The sequence below is a fragment of the Triturus cristatus genome, chromosome 4_1 (assembly GCF_964204655.1).
Source record: "Triturus cristatus chromosome 4_1, aTriCri1.1, whole genome shotgun sequence".
Lineage (NCBI taxonomy): Eukaryota > Metazoa > Chordata > Amphibia > Caudata > Salamandridae > Triturus > Triturus cristatus.
Genome location: NC_140585.1, coordinates 1,142,417,161 through 1,142,434,747, shown reverse-complemented (window position 1 = coordinate 1,142,434,747; position 17,587 = coordinate 1,142,417,161). Strand labels below are relative to the sequence as shown.

Sequence of the window (17,587 nt, the reverse complement as noted above, 5' to 3'; positions counted from 1 at the left end):
GTGGGTTTTAGTGAAGTATAAAAACATGATAAATTAAATAACAAATCACTTCACAAACAAATTGATAGCTGCCAGGTTGGGTGCTATGTTAAATATTTTTGATACTTTTCACTTCTGTTATCATGATTGTACTGTTATTTTTATTCTTGGTCAATGCAGCCCCAAAACCACTCCAGCAGGTGAAAAGCAATGATACTGCAGTGGTCATCGCTGCCATGAAAAGCAGTGGTAAGTTTTGACAACAACTATATTTTACTGCGCCCCATGGTGATGGTCTAACTCAAGGTAGGTGGGCGTAAGTCCAGGAAGACACAATCCATGCTAGATTTTCACGACAACCATGTGGTCTTACGTGGGATAAAGTACAAGATTCAAATAGCAGATGTTTTTTATCCATTTAGGGAGTGCACAACACAAACTAAATTATCTCTTGCAACTTCATTAATAGCTCTCCTATTACCCAGCCAGTGATACTTCTTTCATGGACATTGGAAATATGAAAGCCTAAGACGACCCTACACACAGATATTTTATTCAGTGGCATCTGGGCTACACATAGAGTACAGATTAGATACCAAATATCTTGATGTTTGTTAATTTTTTATACATATTGCCTAAAAGTGCTGAGATGTCAAATGACATACCAACAGGTTTTGTTGCTCTAAAAGCTCCACTACATAGCATAGCAAAAATAAAAGGGATCATGTTATAAATAAAATAAAACATATATGTCATACCCTGTTCAGGAAGCCACAGGGAAGACAGGTGATTATAGGCCCCAGCACTGGTGGTGGAAGTCATCTGTCACTGTTTTGCTAGGGTCTGTACTACAGTGACTATGCACACTGGGACAAATTCAACCTATTCCACACTTGATTCTTTGGTTTGGGAGGCTGAGCAGTCACAGGCTTCTCAGGGAGAAAGTGTGTAAGGGGAGGAGCAGAGTTTAGAACTCAACAGACACAACAATGTAAAGTCCAGCCCGATCAATCTCCCGGCATCACCCACTTACTTACTCTAAGTGATCCTCACACCGGGAACACTCTAAGCCTCACTTTTTGGAAAATGTCTCCTCCTGCATGGCCAGGCACACTTTTTCCCTCCTTGAGCAGACAGGCTTACAGGCTTTTCAGTCACATCCTCAGCTCTTTCAGCGAAAGTGTTGGCTTCATGTGATATCCTCTCACCTCTGAAAGACTGTCTGTGAGACAGACACCAGCTCTGGTTAAACAGCAGATACTTTTTGCTCAAAAAGAACCTGCAACTGGAACCAAGTGGGCAGGTTTTATCCCTCTTTTATGCACACTTCTCAAACAAGGGATGTGGATCCACTGTCTCATGTTTCAGAACTGGTTTGAGATGGTACCTTTCTAATTTCGATCTCTGGCGGCCTCCAAAATACAGCCTTTGTGCACAGGGATGTCTCTCTCAGCAGGTAGCAATAGGACTGGCTCCAAGCAAGAGTTCACACAATGGGCGCACTGAGCATGGTTGTCATAAGCTTTTCTGAAGTAGTAACCAGAGATAAAGAGAAGGGCAGGCCCTGCCTAGAAACTTCATCACCCTGAGCAGCAGAAACTGCAGTCACCCCTAACCCCATCCATCTACCATATGACCGCCCTCAGGAAGAACTAATCAGTGGCCTCTTGTTAACAAAACCTTCATGGAATTTCTAAAGGCAGCCCTGTCTCAATCCTCCTAATTTCTGTGTCTGGATCGCCACCTCCACCTGTAGGAATGCAAACAATACATTTCCATTGTCTGGATAAACAATCTTCATCCTCCATCTTCTGCCAGGCTACAACTAGAGGCACCACAATGGTATTATTGGTCTCAGTTCTGGGTTTCACATAACAGGGGAACTTTACATTAGAGGGGTCAGAAGAACATGCTGTAATTGACACAGAAATGTCTGATCATACTACAAATGACTAAACAAAGTACGCTGCCACTATGGCTTTAGGTGGAGCACCCAGGACAGGACAGTAGTCTACTGTTAACTTGGAGGGCATGTTGGGTGCACCTGCTCAAGCTATATGACAGGTCCTGGACCTCACATAGTCAGTAACAAAACAAGGCCTCTGTGCCCACACTAGATTGGCATATTGCCAGGGCCAGAAATAAAAGTCATAATCCCAGCATCACTTGTAGTTTGACACTCAGGACAGGGGACCACACCTGTATACCATGAAGGGGATATTCTTATCCCAACATTATAAAATAAAATGTAAATCTTACCAAAACATAAAATAGTGACCAGGCATAATATAATACATTCTAGAACATAATCTCTACCATAAAACATATAACATAAAAATACAACATAACCGAAACTATATGACTCAACATATCATAAAACTCTATCATTACCTAAAAGAGTAGATTTTGCTGTCTCTTGTTTACCGTACTGTTTAAAATAAATTTGCCAGTCGTAGCACAGAAATGGTGTATATGCATGCACCAGTGCCATATTAGATTCTTTGATCCCTCCTTAAGCCGTCTCACTCCCAAATCTAGCTCACTGGCCTCACTGACAGAGCCCATTTCTCTTAGTTTGCATCTCGTTGCCCCAACCCTAATGGGGTTTCAGTGGCCCAATAAAAAGTGCACAGGTTTTAATCTGCCAAGTTTATAAAATAGGTCATAACGAGGTACCAGGCAAGGCTGATCTACTGCAATGGCTAACAACCAAGGAAAGAACCTATTTCTCCTTTAAAAACACACACAGTGCCTATCGCACTAAGAACTGACGGTACTTGAAGTCCTTCCAACCCACAAGGTGCCCAGATATGTAAGGTTGGGCCTTCCTGTGTGATTAGGCATTTTCAAATTGCTGATGGTACAGTGGGAGATCTCTCTGTGTACAAGGCTCCACCTTCTGGAACTCAGGAAATTCTGATTGTTTGAAAGTATAGACTTATAAAGAGTCTACAGGGATAAAGACTCCAAAGTGTCGATTGTAAGAATAAAAACCATACAATAATATCTATCTATTTGATTTTTGACCAGCTAAAAAGTCCATTTTAAACTTTTAGCAGGTAAATAGTTTTGTATGGTCTTTGTTTTTGTGGTGCGATTGTTATCTTTGTACTTTATATTTTCACATCCTACCTGAAATGCTACTTTTTTATGCCACCTACATGAGTGATAACATACTATCAACAAAAAAGTAAAAGTACCAAAATCAAGGCATTACATTACATACTTACAATCACCCTTATAGGGAGTACTCTGACGAGGATGGAAAGTGAAATCAATCCTCTAGGCAAACCTTAATAAATAATAATAATGATTCTGATAGTATTATAAAGAGGATGCTTTCAGTCATCCAGATGCCTCTGCTCATCTTTCTCGAACAAACTATGATTAAATACACGTGAAGTGCCAACACTTTGTTGAGAGATCCTGGCATGTGCAGGGTTCAGCATTATCAGACTCTTATCCACAGCACGTATGTATCAAAACCAACCGCTGAAAATGTATTGAATGGCCAAAAACAACTCTCCTCCCTTCGACATATTGACATTATTCCCAGAATTGAAAGGTATGATGAACATGAAGTGGCTCTCAGCACTATTGGCACTTTTCACCTTTAACCTTGCTTTCTGGACAATGCTTTGAAGTGGCCTTCAAGCCGCTTGAGGGCCAATCAGTGGCCTTCCTTCTCTGAAAGTAAAGATCCCCGATGATCCCATACTTTCCCCTTCAGGACCAATTCAGAACAATTATCGTCATGTGTCTGAGATTCCCACAACGTGCACTTGAGTAATTTCAAGTCTGAAATTTGAGATGTGACAAATTAACAATCCCATTTTATAGCATTTTAAACGCCTCTGTTTTATTTGTTCCATCTGTAAAGTGACACATTGTACATGTTTGCAAACAGTGTAACTTCAGCTGCTTCCTCATGCTAAGGACAAAGATAACTTGGGGGGTTGGAGGGCCCTACACTTTTACATGTGGGCATGCAGGGTAATGTGGCATGGAGAGAATTCATTGTATATGTATGTGCATGCAGGTGATCGCTGATAGATGCTCATTAAAGTCCTTGGTAAAGCAAGCATCAAAACGTATTAAATGAAACTGTTTTATAATAATAGCACAAATGTGCCCCTCAGTCTCCTGTTTGCTTCTTCCTTTAGTTCAAGCTGTTTCTAACAAAGCAGAAGCTTTAAAATCAGACTACACTGCGGATTTAACCAAGCTCAAATCTGAAGGTGAGGCATTGGCATTTTAAGGAAAGATGGGTCAAATAGGAGTCGATAAGTCATAACTGGGGTTGTGTGTGTGGATGAAATTGCTCATGGCGTTGCCTTTAAAGTCCAAGCTCGTAGAAGTGCTTCATCTCCTGCTGGCGGTTAGTTGAAGGTTATTCTTTGCCACTTGTCGTATCTGGGCTCTTTAGTGGTGTATGGCCTGACCGCACTAGGTAATAACAGTGTGAGATAAATGAATACTTTTCTGTTGTTTGACCTAAACAAAGGCAAGCGGTGTATACCACTGCAGCCATCCCCCAAAGGCTTCCAACAGCAATGAGAATCTCTAGCCATGGAAGGCCAAGCCCACCGTACTCAGACCTCAGCACAGACCACCGCGCTCAGACCTCAGCACAGACCACCACAATCAGACCTCAGCACAGACCACCGCACTCAGACCTCAGCAGTGGAGCTTCATTGTTATAGAACACTATTCTCCAAAGTCGGTCCCGGAGGGCCAGATCCATTTTTTGCATATCCCCATTTAGATAAATGTAGTTATCTTAAAGATATGGCACACGTCTGGCCCTCCAAGACTGACTTTGGAGAGCCCTGATATAGAAGATGGGTTTGGGAAACAGAAGAAAGGAGGAGGATTTCCACAACTCTCACCTACTGATGGGGGGTGGGAAAGCTTTTGATACTCATAAAGGTGGAAAGAGTAGGAAGCCTTTCACTGTGTACCTAGATAAGGCCAATAAGAGAACCTCCATGGAGAGTAGGAGGAAATCAACTCAGTTAGGTGAGGGAGTCTATGATGCTTCTCTAGATGGTGGAGAGTGAGGAGGATTTCAACTCTCTCAACTAGGTGAGGAAAGTAGGAAGGTTTCCACTTTTTACCTCAGAGTAAGACTAGGACTAAGACTTCCAAAACTTTCACAAACAAGTTGGGGGGCAGGACAGCTTCCACCACTTTCACGTGTGTGGTGGAGAGTGGAATTCCACATCTGTTGCCTGGATTAGGGAGGCTCCGAATACACCTCTCTGGACAGATTTAAAGCTCAGTCTGGGAGGGTTCATTAGCTGGCTTACAATTTGTTTTTTTATAGAGAGAGTAGATTGACTTTGAAGGATCTCTTCTCATTGAGACAGTAGGGTTGTCTCCATTACTCTCTGTGCAAGAGTAGGCTGGCCTCCACTACTTTCATTCGAATGGGGATATAGGTTCACCAGCACTAATCGCTTTTGGTTAAGAGAAAAGGCTGACCTTGTTAACCCTCTTCTGATTGGTTGAGTAGGCAGGCTACAGGTGACAAAAGGTCCGTTGTCTCAAATACCTTAAATCTATACCCACCGAACATACTTCTAGCTAGTCGTTTCATCGCTGTTCCTTTAATGTCCCTTCTCATCCTGTCTCTTGATCTGCACAAAACTTCTTATTCCGTCGGTATCCAGAGCTCCTGGCACCATCTGTTCATGTAGCTTAAGCCCCTTACACTCCCTTCATCTGGATGATAGGGGGCTGGTCAAGAGCTATTGCAAGTCAGGAGTATTGGCAGCCATCTTCCTTCACCTTTGCAATTAGTGTAAAATACTGTTTGCTCCATATTTGTTTCGCTGATTTATTTTCACCTCCGTCGGGATGCTGTTTATGTCATAGTAATTATTATTCTACTTATATCCTTTATGATGTCTGATTTCAAATACATTTACATGTCATTTCTTTTACATTATGTACATCAATGTATCTATTAGAAAAAATAGGAAATATTAAAAATGTGAATACCATTATTGCTTCTGATATTGATTTGAAGCATCCTTCTAGAAACAGCGATGGAGAAGCATGTACAGATGTGAGGGATTCAGACAAGTTACCATTTTCTTACTTGCAGTGTATTAAATATCCCCTGTTTTTCTTGATAGTGTGAGGGTCCTTTCAGAGTGTGTTATGTTATTTGGACATATAAAGCGTAAACAAAAACCCAAAGGTGTCAAGGCGCTAGTATGAGAGTCGGTTGGCTTTTTTTGCTCTCTTCTGAGTGCAGGAGAGCAGCACTGCTCTCTGTTGGGTGAAGGAAGATGGCTGCCAATGCTCCTGCCTCGCAATAGCTCTCGAACAGCCCCCTGCCATCCAGATGAAGGGAGTGTAAGGGGCTTTAGGTACCAGAAGAGATGGTGTCAGGAGCTCTGGAGACCAACAGAATAGGACGCTTGATGCAGATCAAGAGAGAGGATGAGAAGGGTGAAGTTTCTAGGCAGTGTTGTTAAGTGAGGGTGCATTAACAGACACTGTCAGAAGCTTCAGGCATGGGACACACACACTGAGGAGTCCGGGGCCAATACTCAGACCATGTGAGGAACCTGGCATAAATAGTCAGAATCAGGAGTTTGGGAAAAATGGACATGCAGTGTGAAAATGCTGAGATACAACTTGGGGAGGCAGAGTGAAGAACTTGGAAAACATGGACAGTATGAGGCTCATCAGAAACATGGAAAGATGTGAGGCCCAGAGCACCTGGACATGCAGTATGAGGATCATGGGACCCAAGGACAGTGTAAAGAGCCTGAAACACTTAAACATGCCCTATGAGTAGCTGTGGATGCATGGATAATGGAAGAGGCCATGCAGAAGGAGGATCTTGGGACCCATGGACAGTGCAAGGAGCATGAAACACTTGAACGTACAACATGCGGCACTTGGGATGCATTGATTGTGTAAGGAACCTTAAACAATTGCACATGCAGTATAGTGGTAATGGGCAGATCTGTGTAGATCTTCAGTCTCCACCTCCCTCAATCTGCCCCTTTAAGTTCACTGTTACCAAAGCTCATAGAGGAGATTTAGATCATAGCAAGCACTAGATGAAAAGGATAGTTTTATACATTGTGAAGCCTGCTGGTATTGCAGGGTGGTAAAGAACATTTTTAAAGAAGGACTTTTTGAGCCTTCATAGGGATTGACGACACTAGGCAGCATACACATGAATGGCACTCTTTAACGAGATACTTGGAAACTTTACAAATTAATTATTAGAAACCTACCCTAATTATCTCATTTCTGTTTGTGTGACAGTTCAAAGTTCAGCTGATAGCCAGCGAGCCATGCGTGACCAAATTTCCAATCTGCAGAATCATGGTGAGTTTCATCTCTCTCTGCTTTATAGACATTGGACACAGCCATATTTTGTAAACCTTGCACAAGCACAAAAAAAAAATGTTCAATTTTTGTTGCTGATGTTTCGTGCATACCAGAGAATAAAGCAAACAATTTTTCCTCCCTCCAGGTTACATACATACTTTTTGGGAGTGCACAAAAGAAGGACTGAAATTGGGCAAATATAGTCGAAATACAACTCTTCTTTAGCTTAAACTTCATTTCACTTGTGTAATCAAAACATTCAATGGCTAATCTGTGTTGAAGAAACATTTGATTTAACCGAATTTGAACAAATTGATTTTCCCTAAATGTAATACAATCTTTCAGATTTGAAACCAGAGAAATGTGTATTTGCTTCTTTCCTAAGTCATAAACACAGTAAAATTGTGTACAATCATGCTTTCGCCATATTTGTGTTGCTCTTTTCAATTTACTATGTGGTGTAGACTATGCCGTGGTGTAGACTATGCCGTAGTGTTGAACTTTCTTCTTATATCATTTAAGACTTCAATGAAACTTAAGTTGCAAAAACATTACATTTTGTGTCTTGATGTACCCACTAGAAAAATAGACATATTCACGACTAACATACCAGTCAGCGCTTATGATTTTCCCTTGGATCTAACATGAATTAGCTCATTAAACAGCAGCAGGGTGTGCATATTATAATGGAAAATAGATAGGTGGTGATTTATAGTTTGGAGGACAGTGTACTCTGTCACAAACACAACATAGTACCTTGCTTGTCAAAATGACGGTCAGCCGACCCTGTTTAGGATCAAATGACCACCAGATTTCTGTCAACGGAGCAACTATCGGCTTCATTGAAGAAAAGCTCTCATGCAGCGTAGCATTTGTGGCTGCTGCACTGTGCTGTGTGAGTAAGTGGTAAATCTGGCCCTTCATTTGGAAAGAAGGCTTCAAGCAAAGCATACGACTCTCTTTGCCAGAAAGGCAAAGTACTAATCAGGAGTGATCCTAGAAGAACTAACAACCCCATAAACCAGGCTGGGTTCTGTAGACGATTAGGAACCACCACTAAAATCATGGATCTGGCACTGCTGATTGATGCAGCCAAAGAGGTAAAGCAACCGCTATTCCTATGTTTTATAGATTATAGCGCAGCTTTCGATCATGTAGACCGAGCTAGATTATGGCAGAAACTGGAAGAATGGGGGATACCGACGGCCCTCCTAAACCACTTGATCTTATTACACACAGACATTTGGGTCAAAATCAAGCTTGGAGCCGATACATACCTCTCTAGGCAAATAAACACTTCCAAAGGGCTAAAACAAGGGTGTGTCTTAGCACCCTTGCTCTTTAACCGATTTATGGCAGCCCTCCCGGTGGAGCTGTATAAAAGCATTTCACATGCCCCGAAATTAGGAAAAATGCTCCTTTCCAACCTTTTATATGCGGACGACATGATGCTAATAAGTAGAACGCAAATTGGTCTACAGCACCTCATGAACACTACCAACAACTTCTCACAAGCCAATGAACTAAGCATCAACTTAAACAAAACAAAAGTCGTGGCAGTGTATTACTTCAGGAAGAAAAAGCTGAACTGCTATCTGGATGGCCACCTCTTAGACTGGGCCACTAAATATAAATATTTAGGAGTTCTATTGGATAGCAGAAGCTCGTACAAACCTCATCTGGATGCCCTGCACCGGAAAGGCATTACAACTTCCCTAACAATGCGGCCTCTAAAAAAAGCTCTACCAGACCTAACCCTAGATCATCTATTACAGGTCATCCGGGCGAAGCTACAACCAATGCTAACATACGGCAGCAAAGTGATGCAAGGGAGGGATGCAATCGCGCTGGACAAAATAAACACCAACATTTATAGGCTGATCTTTCACCTCTCGAATTATGTGTCCCCTGCCCAAATATGCCTAGAATTTGGTCTACAGAAGCAGAGGAAAGAAGTGGGGCATACATAAAAAGTTGGCACAAGATCAGAGGAGCCAAGCCAGGATCATTAAACTTGCATATTTGGATTGAACTGACACATCATGAAAATTCACCCGCTAGAGAGCACCTGTTTGATTCATTATCAAAACTGGGGGGTTACCTCTACAACTCATCAGCAGTGTAAGAAGGAAGTAACAAATGCAACAAAAATAATATCTTAACAGAAGAAAAAGAAACCCTGTCAAAAGGGGCACATTGCTGGTCAATGCCCAACGACTACAAAGTTCTTAAACCACAAACCTATTTAAGCACAGGCTTCAAAATGAAGACAAAAGAAAATTCTTAAGACCGCGCTTTGGCATTCTACTAAACCTCCCGCACTATACCACACTTACCCCCCTGGAAAAGGACTACAGGAGAGAATATCTGCAGTCTCTGCGGATTGGGAAGAGAAGATCTTGTGCATGTTATCTGCATTTGTCCAAGCCTAATGGACATTAGGCGCACTTTACTCCACCTAACTTTTAAACAGAGTGGCATCTGGACTTGTAGACAGGCAGTGAAGCTGTGCTTCAACACTATTGCTACCCAACTAAACTGTTGTATTACAAAGTTCTTTGTCATAATGGAAAAGAGATTTATTAGTAATCTTTAAAGTCTATACGTATTAACTAAACTGCACTGGTTATGTTTATATCTGGATGCATCTGTACTTTACACTGGTATGGTTGACTTGGCATACTGATTTGGCAAAATTGAACTGGTTATATTTACATCTCCATGCACCGGTACTTTAACCTTGGCATACTTATTTTGTAGCAACTGTATATGGTGCACCAATCAAAAGATAGATGAATTTATGTGGGTTTTAATGTAATATCTCCATTCAATTGTGAACTGGTTATGTTTACATCTGTATACACCAGCACTTTAAACTATGGCACATAGATCTTGTAGCAAATGCATTAGGTGCATAAATCAAAAGATGGAAGATTTTTATGTGGCTTTTAATGCAATTTCTCCACTTAATTATTAGTTTTAATTAACTGAACAATAAACTGATAAATCAATCAATCAAAAAGAGAGTCATGGAGAACACCTGGTTTTGCGTTTACACATAGAAACTGTATTTTGACATTAGTATTAGTATGACAGTCTTTTAAAGTTTTTTAAAACCATTTACAATAAAAAAAGATAAAAAAGTAGGTTACTAATAATATTGTTAAATTATTTTAACATTTAAAAAAGCAATTTTCAATGTTGGTTTATCATAATTAAATGGTAAAAAGTTTGAAATCTATCACATTAGATAGACAATCACATTGTTCTTTCCATTATTTGTTGGTTTTAATTGTCTGTACTTTAAAATGTTCTTTTAAATCCTTCATGTTGTAGATATGAGATTGAATATTTCTTGTACATTTAGGTAAATAAAATATGGAACAGGAAAGTAATACAGTCATCAATGGGAATAATGTCAAATCAAGTAAAAGACTACAGCATGGCCTCAGTTATGGCCAAGAACTTCATGGTACAACCTATAATTTTTCAGTTCTGCCCTTGAAGCACAACATTGTTCCTTCAGCTATTGTTCTGATGCTGTGGAGTCTAAAACTTTATTTTATTAGCATCAAGTAGTTTAGGGCATATGCACAAGATATGTTCCATAGTTTCTTTATAGGAAGCAAATACATGTCATAGCACTTGTTTTTCAATTACATTATTTATGAAACCTCATCTTGGTATCTAAAGAAGACAAACAATAAGAAATGATTTTTTAGTTTGTGATGTTACATTGTTATCCAAATATGGTAGTCTGTTCATAGTATATGAAAGTTTAAATAGTTGGTATTTTTATATTTTATTGATTGAGCAAGGTCATACTTAAAGGTATTTATTTTTATGGAATTTTTGATTAATTACTTTCATTCTTTCCTGCTCATCTTAGTGAAAATAGGTACGGATGGTAAACCATAGTCTCTCTCCATTTAAACCAATTGTTTAAGCCTGTTTTCATCAGAGTTCAAACAATCGCAGTTGAATTTCATACAATTCATATTGTTCACTGCAAGTAATAACAGAATTTGAAATTCAAACTACAGTATAGGGTTCTGAGTCAATGATCTTAGGTACAATATAATTCGTATTCAGCTTAACCACAGTTTGTAGTTTCTCAATTAGTTTGGTGTTATGCATGACCAATGTACCATAAGTTATTTGCGGAATTAGCTTTGTAATAATCACTGTAATAGCTGGTCCAATGGCTTTATTCCCATATTTCTTTGAGGAGTGCTCAATAGCACCTGTAATGTTGGCACTTTTGTTAGATGAATGATGTGTTTTGTTTGGTTAAACTTGTTCTGTAATTCTACCGCAAGATAGGAGTAGATTTTTACAGTGTCATCTCTTTTCTTTTCAATTTTCCAATTGTGATTCGATGGGAAATTCACAAAGCATATTATTTTTGTTTTATCATTTATATATTTTCAGTTTGTTAGAGCTATTATATTGAAAGTAGTAATTTGTATATCCTCTCTATGATGCCCAACAGCAATGAACAATGCTTTCTGGCTGTGTTGACTTTCTGTATGATGCACTGTGTTTCTCATGACCACCCATGAGAAGTCACCATATATTAGCATCCTGCTTGACAACAAAATGTAACTCGTCGTCCCTTCAAAAGTAACTATGCAGACCATGAGGATTCCTTTTAAAATAAAATATAATGTCTAACTATTATTAGCAGTACAACTGGGATTGGAAATTGAATTACAAATGGCCAGGTACTCTTAAATACACCAGACTTACTAATTAGCATTTAGCGGTTGATGAGGAATAGACTGACCATTGAATATAAACCACGAGTCAGTGCCGGGATATGCTTCCACTATATGTCCAGGACAGTTATAAAGGACACTTTATATTTTACCTGCTTTGTTCAGTGTCTGGAACATCACAGTTGCCTTTATATACTAACACTGAATTTGTGTTTCGTGAATGCAAGAAATCAGTTTTAATGTACTTAGAGCACTCAATGATATGTGCGGAATATAGTTCCATCTGTCCAACAATTTTCAAGTTATCTGTTAATATTTCTCAAGGAGTATGAAAACAAGATAATATATAAGATCTAAAGAATCTTTTTAAAACGCACATCTATCACTTTTAGGTGTAATGCAAGCATTTAATTTAAAGTTTAAATGTTTTAATTCATATGGGAAGGAGCCTGCATTCTGTAGTGATTACATTGCAGGTAAAAATGTCCGGCAATCAAATGCTTGCTTTTTTTTTTTACTTTTAGTTGGCAACCTGTTATCAAAATTGACTGATTTGGAGAACAGTATGAAGAAAGATTTGCCTGGTAAGTTCAAAATTAATCTTTGCATTTACAGTGTTTAATTAAGAGCTTTCCCTCCTATAGGTTTTGATGTCAAGTAAGGTAATGTTATGCTGTGAGATTTAATGTGATGTAACATTGTTGGTCCTTGATGGGCAGTTTTTATTTGAAGGTTTGTGATGTTATATGATTTCAAAGTATGTATGCAATAGTATGTTACTTTATATTTTAAGACGTTCCACCAATATAAGACCCATATAAATCTGATGGTAAGTTACATAAAGAATTCTCCAGGATTCTGTTTATAATATCCTGTGTTTAAATTCATGCAGTTTTAAGTTAGGATTTGCCTTCAATTGTGTAAATCAACTAGGCACTTTCCAATTGTTTGATCTATCTATCTATCTATCTATCTATCTATCTATCTATCTATCTATCTATCTATCTATCTATCTATCTATCTATCTATCTATCTGTCTATCTATCTATCTATCTATCTATCTATCTATCTATCTATCTATCTATCTATCTATCTATCTATCTATCTATCTATCCATCTATCTATCCCCCTATTTATGTGTATATCTGTCCATTGACGTCCTGGTTAATCACGTGTTAATATCACTTAGTCAAGTGGGGAAACTGAAATTGAAATTCAGAAACCCTGGCTCGGAAAACAACGATTTAGAATTAGAGGTACCTGCCCGTTCTGAACTTTTTTGGCATATACAAGGAAGAGGTAGACAGTGGCCAAGAGAGAGAACTGCTAAATATATTTCTAATTTCCATTGACAAAACATGTGTCTATTGGAATCTACCCCCTGATGCTTCCTCGAAATTACTATGGAAGCAGTAAGAAACTTACACAGGTTAATACCAAAAAAACAGGTCACTATCTGAAGTTTTCTTTTTTACAAAACTTGCCTGGGCATGGTAGAGGGGAAAACGGAGACATTCTATTAACACCCGAAGAGTGCTGACAGAAATGGAATGGTGGGCCTATTCATGGCACGAGGAGGTGGGTTGCGTCACAGGACAGGAGTGCCAGGCTGAAATCAAACTGCTGAGACAGAAGAAGCTGAGACTTTTTCCTGAACTTGGTACACTCTGCTATCTATACATGTCAGCATGTATAGTCTGTGTTTTTGAAGCTATATCAGAGAAACTGGATTTTAGAAAGTCCTAGGATATCAACTACATCATAATAGATGGTTAGCTAACCGCATACAATGTGCTAACCTTATAGATTATTCCACTAAGCCGTATTCATGCTACTTTCCAGGTTCTTCAGAAATGATACATTTACTTGCAATGAATATAAATGGGATTCATTGATTATACTGAAAATTTGCAATGGATCTGTTTCCATGGACAAACCATGATGTCCCTGGTTCTAATTTATTTCAGACTATGCCAGTAGCATACCTCATTGGACTAATGCATCCATTGAAGAAATCTGTAAGTAGCTGATTCCCAGTGGGTTCCACACAACTTTGGTCGCTTATGAAGTCAATAGCATGAACATGATGCAACCTTCTTTTGTAATGCCTCATCCTGCACTATGGATACCCTCACTACTACCCTGCAAATGTGCCCCTCATCTCGCCATAGCCTCTCTCTCACGTTCAGTTTCTTTTATAGTGCTTCTCATCCAAATGTAGGGTGTCAGAGCTTTTTACATCAGGTACACAAATTTTATACAGAGACAATGAATCATACACGTGTGCAAATCTATGTGTACAACATTTAGGCAAGGTAAAATAAGACAATTAAGGCTGCAAAGTGTAGGAGTCACATATAATCCATGTCGGTAGGATTTGTTTGTTAAGAGTCCTGGGTCTGGAGAAAGACATCCTCAGGATTTAAAATGTAACAGTTATTGGGATTGTAGGCACTAATAAGAATGAATTGCTATCCACAGGAGCCATTTTAGCAACCTCAGAGTATTGAAAGATTGAGAAAAAAGCAAAAAGGTTCAAAACCTACACCTTGCAGTTTGCATGCAGCTCTTTGAGCTGGTTCTTTGCTCACTGTGCCATATTAGAATTGCAACTTATGAACTGCAAGTAACAAAAAGATCTCACAGTCACCCACTGAGCTATCGACAAAAAATACAAATCTACAAACTGCATGATTTGTGCCATGCCTTTTTAAAATTTTATTTTCGTATTTTTGTTTTATTATGGCGCGAACTTGGTCCAAGGGCATTAGAGCTCTTTACATGAGAATCAGATGACACTGCACAAGATCAATTTCTGCTGAGCCCTCTGCTGCTCTGCATGTTGACACATTGGTGGTGATGACAGACGGTACGCACAGGGACAGCATAACAAAAAGCAGAGTTTCTTGACTGCATCCATCGCCGAGCAACATGGCAGCGTTTTCAATAAAATGTGACTTAAAACGCAATTCTGAGTCGTACATGCTCCTCTAATGATTGTTGCTAATTCTGACTATGTCTGTCTCTGGCTTCTCCAGTCTCACTCTTGTCTTCCCGTTTCACCTACACCGGCGGCATCCATGCAGGAGCGAAAGGGAGTGGCTCTCTTGTCTCATACCCTTAAGTTTCTCAACTCCACTCCTTCATACTATAAGTCTCACCCTTTTGGGTCCAGACCTACTGTGTCCTCCTGCACCACTATCTTCTTGTCTTGAGGAGCAAAATCAGGATACAGGTAAGCAACTCGCCCTGTCCAGTTTACACGATGCAGCTCAGTCGGTTGCAACAGCTAGGGAAACATTGTTTACAACACATGGGTTACAACGCATGCTATTACAACGCAGTCATTACAACGATTGTGTTGTTACATCGCATACCATTAAAACGCAAGCCATTACAACGACTTGTTCGATCCTGTAAGGGGCAGAAGGTGTTGGATTTTAAATCCAGCACCTTCCCTAATGTTGCACAGACTGGAGTTGGAATAGTAAATTATACTATTCCAAACTCCAGCGCCCCCCTACAGCAAGTCGTTGTAACAACTTGCATTGTATAGGAATGCGATGTTGTTACATGGGATGTATGACATTACAACGCGGGTTTTTACAACGCGTGCAGTTACATCGCATGCGTTACAACACATGCAATGTTACAACGCTATGCCATTACAACGCAAGTCTTTACATCGACTTGCGCTAGATGGCGTACTAACATTAAAAAAGTGTAATTTACTATTCCAACTCCAGTCCACTTAACAGTAGGGAAGGTGTTGGGATAGTAAACTACACTATTTGTAATGTTAGCACGCCATCTAGCGCAAGTCGATGTAAAGACTTGCGTTGTAATGGCATAGCGTTGTAACATCGCATGCGTTGTAACGCATCCGATGTAACTGCACTGCGTGGTAAAAACCGCGTTGTAATGGCTGTTCCCCTGTTACATGCCCTATACCAAAAGCTACTTTCTGCATACAGGGTCCTTCACTTGCTCTGCAGTGCATGCTCATCATAACTCTGTCTTCTAGCAGGAGGCACGCACAAAGAAATCCCACAATCACTTCAAATTGGGTTTGCTAATAGTGGATATTAGCAAACCCAATTTGAAGTGATTGAAGAGGTGTGGACCTCCAGAGAACATATGAGGTAGGCCAAGAGGACCTGAGAGGGTAGCTTGGTGGGTTGGTCATGTGCTGCAGAGTGGAAACCATACATGCACAACTCAGCATTCATTCGTCCAAGTAGGGCCAAGTGTGACAGAAAATAGGCCTGGGCAACAAAATAAAAGTGGCCTCCATTAGTGAGTTAGATAGCTAAAAGGTTGGGCCACATTTGAAAATCAGGGCAGGTTTTAATTTGTAAAGACTTGCTATATAAGTGTCTTGCAAGGTATGGGAGACTGCATGAAGAGTGCAGACAATGTCTGTGGTAATATAAGGGAAATCAACAGTAAATACATGCCCACCAGACCATGAAACAGGCTCACAAACAGCCAAAAAACCAGCCTACACAATAACAAGTCAGACCAGCCGTTCAGACACTGCCCTATAGGGGAGTTCCACCCTGGTCCAAAGGTTGTGGGGAAAGGAGATTCATAATGGAAGACAAGATGGGCAAGTGAGGGCCATGAAGGAGAGTGGGGTTGGAAGAGAAGAGGCATGAGAATAGAGGAGAATGGTGTTAGGAGGGTGAGTCCAGGTTTGGTGTGTCGTTAGACAGTAATTGAGGAAATGGTGTGCTGAGTCTTCTTTTTGAGAAAGGTTGCGCTAAAGAGATTGAAGAATATTGCGGAGCTGCTATTTAAGGCTCCTGATTCTGGAACAACAGGCTAATGGGGCTGCACTTCAGGACTGACGTGAACTGGCACACCTGGTGTTAAGAGCACTCATTTTGTAAAAGCGGGATGATGGTGATTGCAGTGGTCCTGGCTTTGGATTTAGCCAAGGGAAGGTGCTGCAGGTGAGGGCTGAATCATACTGGTAGAGTTTCTTGTGACAGCTGTCCTATTGTAATAGCAGGAGAACGGTTTGCAGCCAGCTGCACCTACATGTTCCAAACCTAGATATTTTATTTGACAAATTCGTTTGAGGATCAGTAGCCTTGATCCTCTTGAACTGCACCAACACTCTTGAAAACTTTCATCTGTAAAACTACATAACTGGAGTTGGTTGTACCCACCGGTAAGGCTCAGAGGATTGCAGGTCAGGCTTGAGGTACATTGGCAGGGCTGTATGTGAGCACCACAGACTATAAAGTTTGGAGGCAAGCCCTTTGGTTGTGGTTGATCAGTTAAGGGTGTGTAGGCGCAGAATGCACAAATTCGTTAATGACCTGTGCACCTCTCACTGTTGCCAGAAATGCACCTGTTACTAGCCAATTCGCCCTGCAGTGAGTACTGGGAAATGAGGCGGGTGAGCTCCCTCCATTGGCATCACAAGGGCAAAATCAATAGATGTAATTTGCAATGACATCAATGTTATGCTAATAGATAATTTTGAAACTTGCAAAGTCCTACCTATTTGTTGTCCTATATTATCG

General features: G+C 40.1%; 1 protein-coding gene across 1 annotated transcript in view; it reads left to right on the top strand.

The window, feature by feature from the left end:
- LOC146856202 (hepatic lectin-like) overlaps positions 1–17,587 on the top strand; it is a 106,662-nt gene that overhangs the window by 32,942 nt on the left and 56,133 nt on the right. The window contains exons 3-6 of the mRNA XM_085654249.1: positions 160–228; positions 4,143–4,217; positions 7,270–7,332; positions 12,578–12,637. Coding sequence (XP_085510375.1) covers positions 160–228; positions 4,143–4,217; positions 7,270–7,332; positions 12,578–12,637 — 267 coding nt within the window. The remainder of the gene's footprint in view (positions 1–159; positions 229–4,142; positions 4,218–7,269; positions 7,333–12,577; positions 12,638–17,587) is intronic.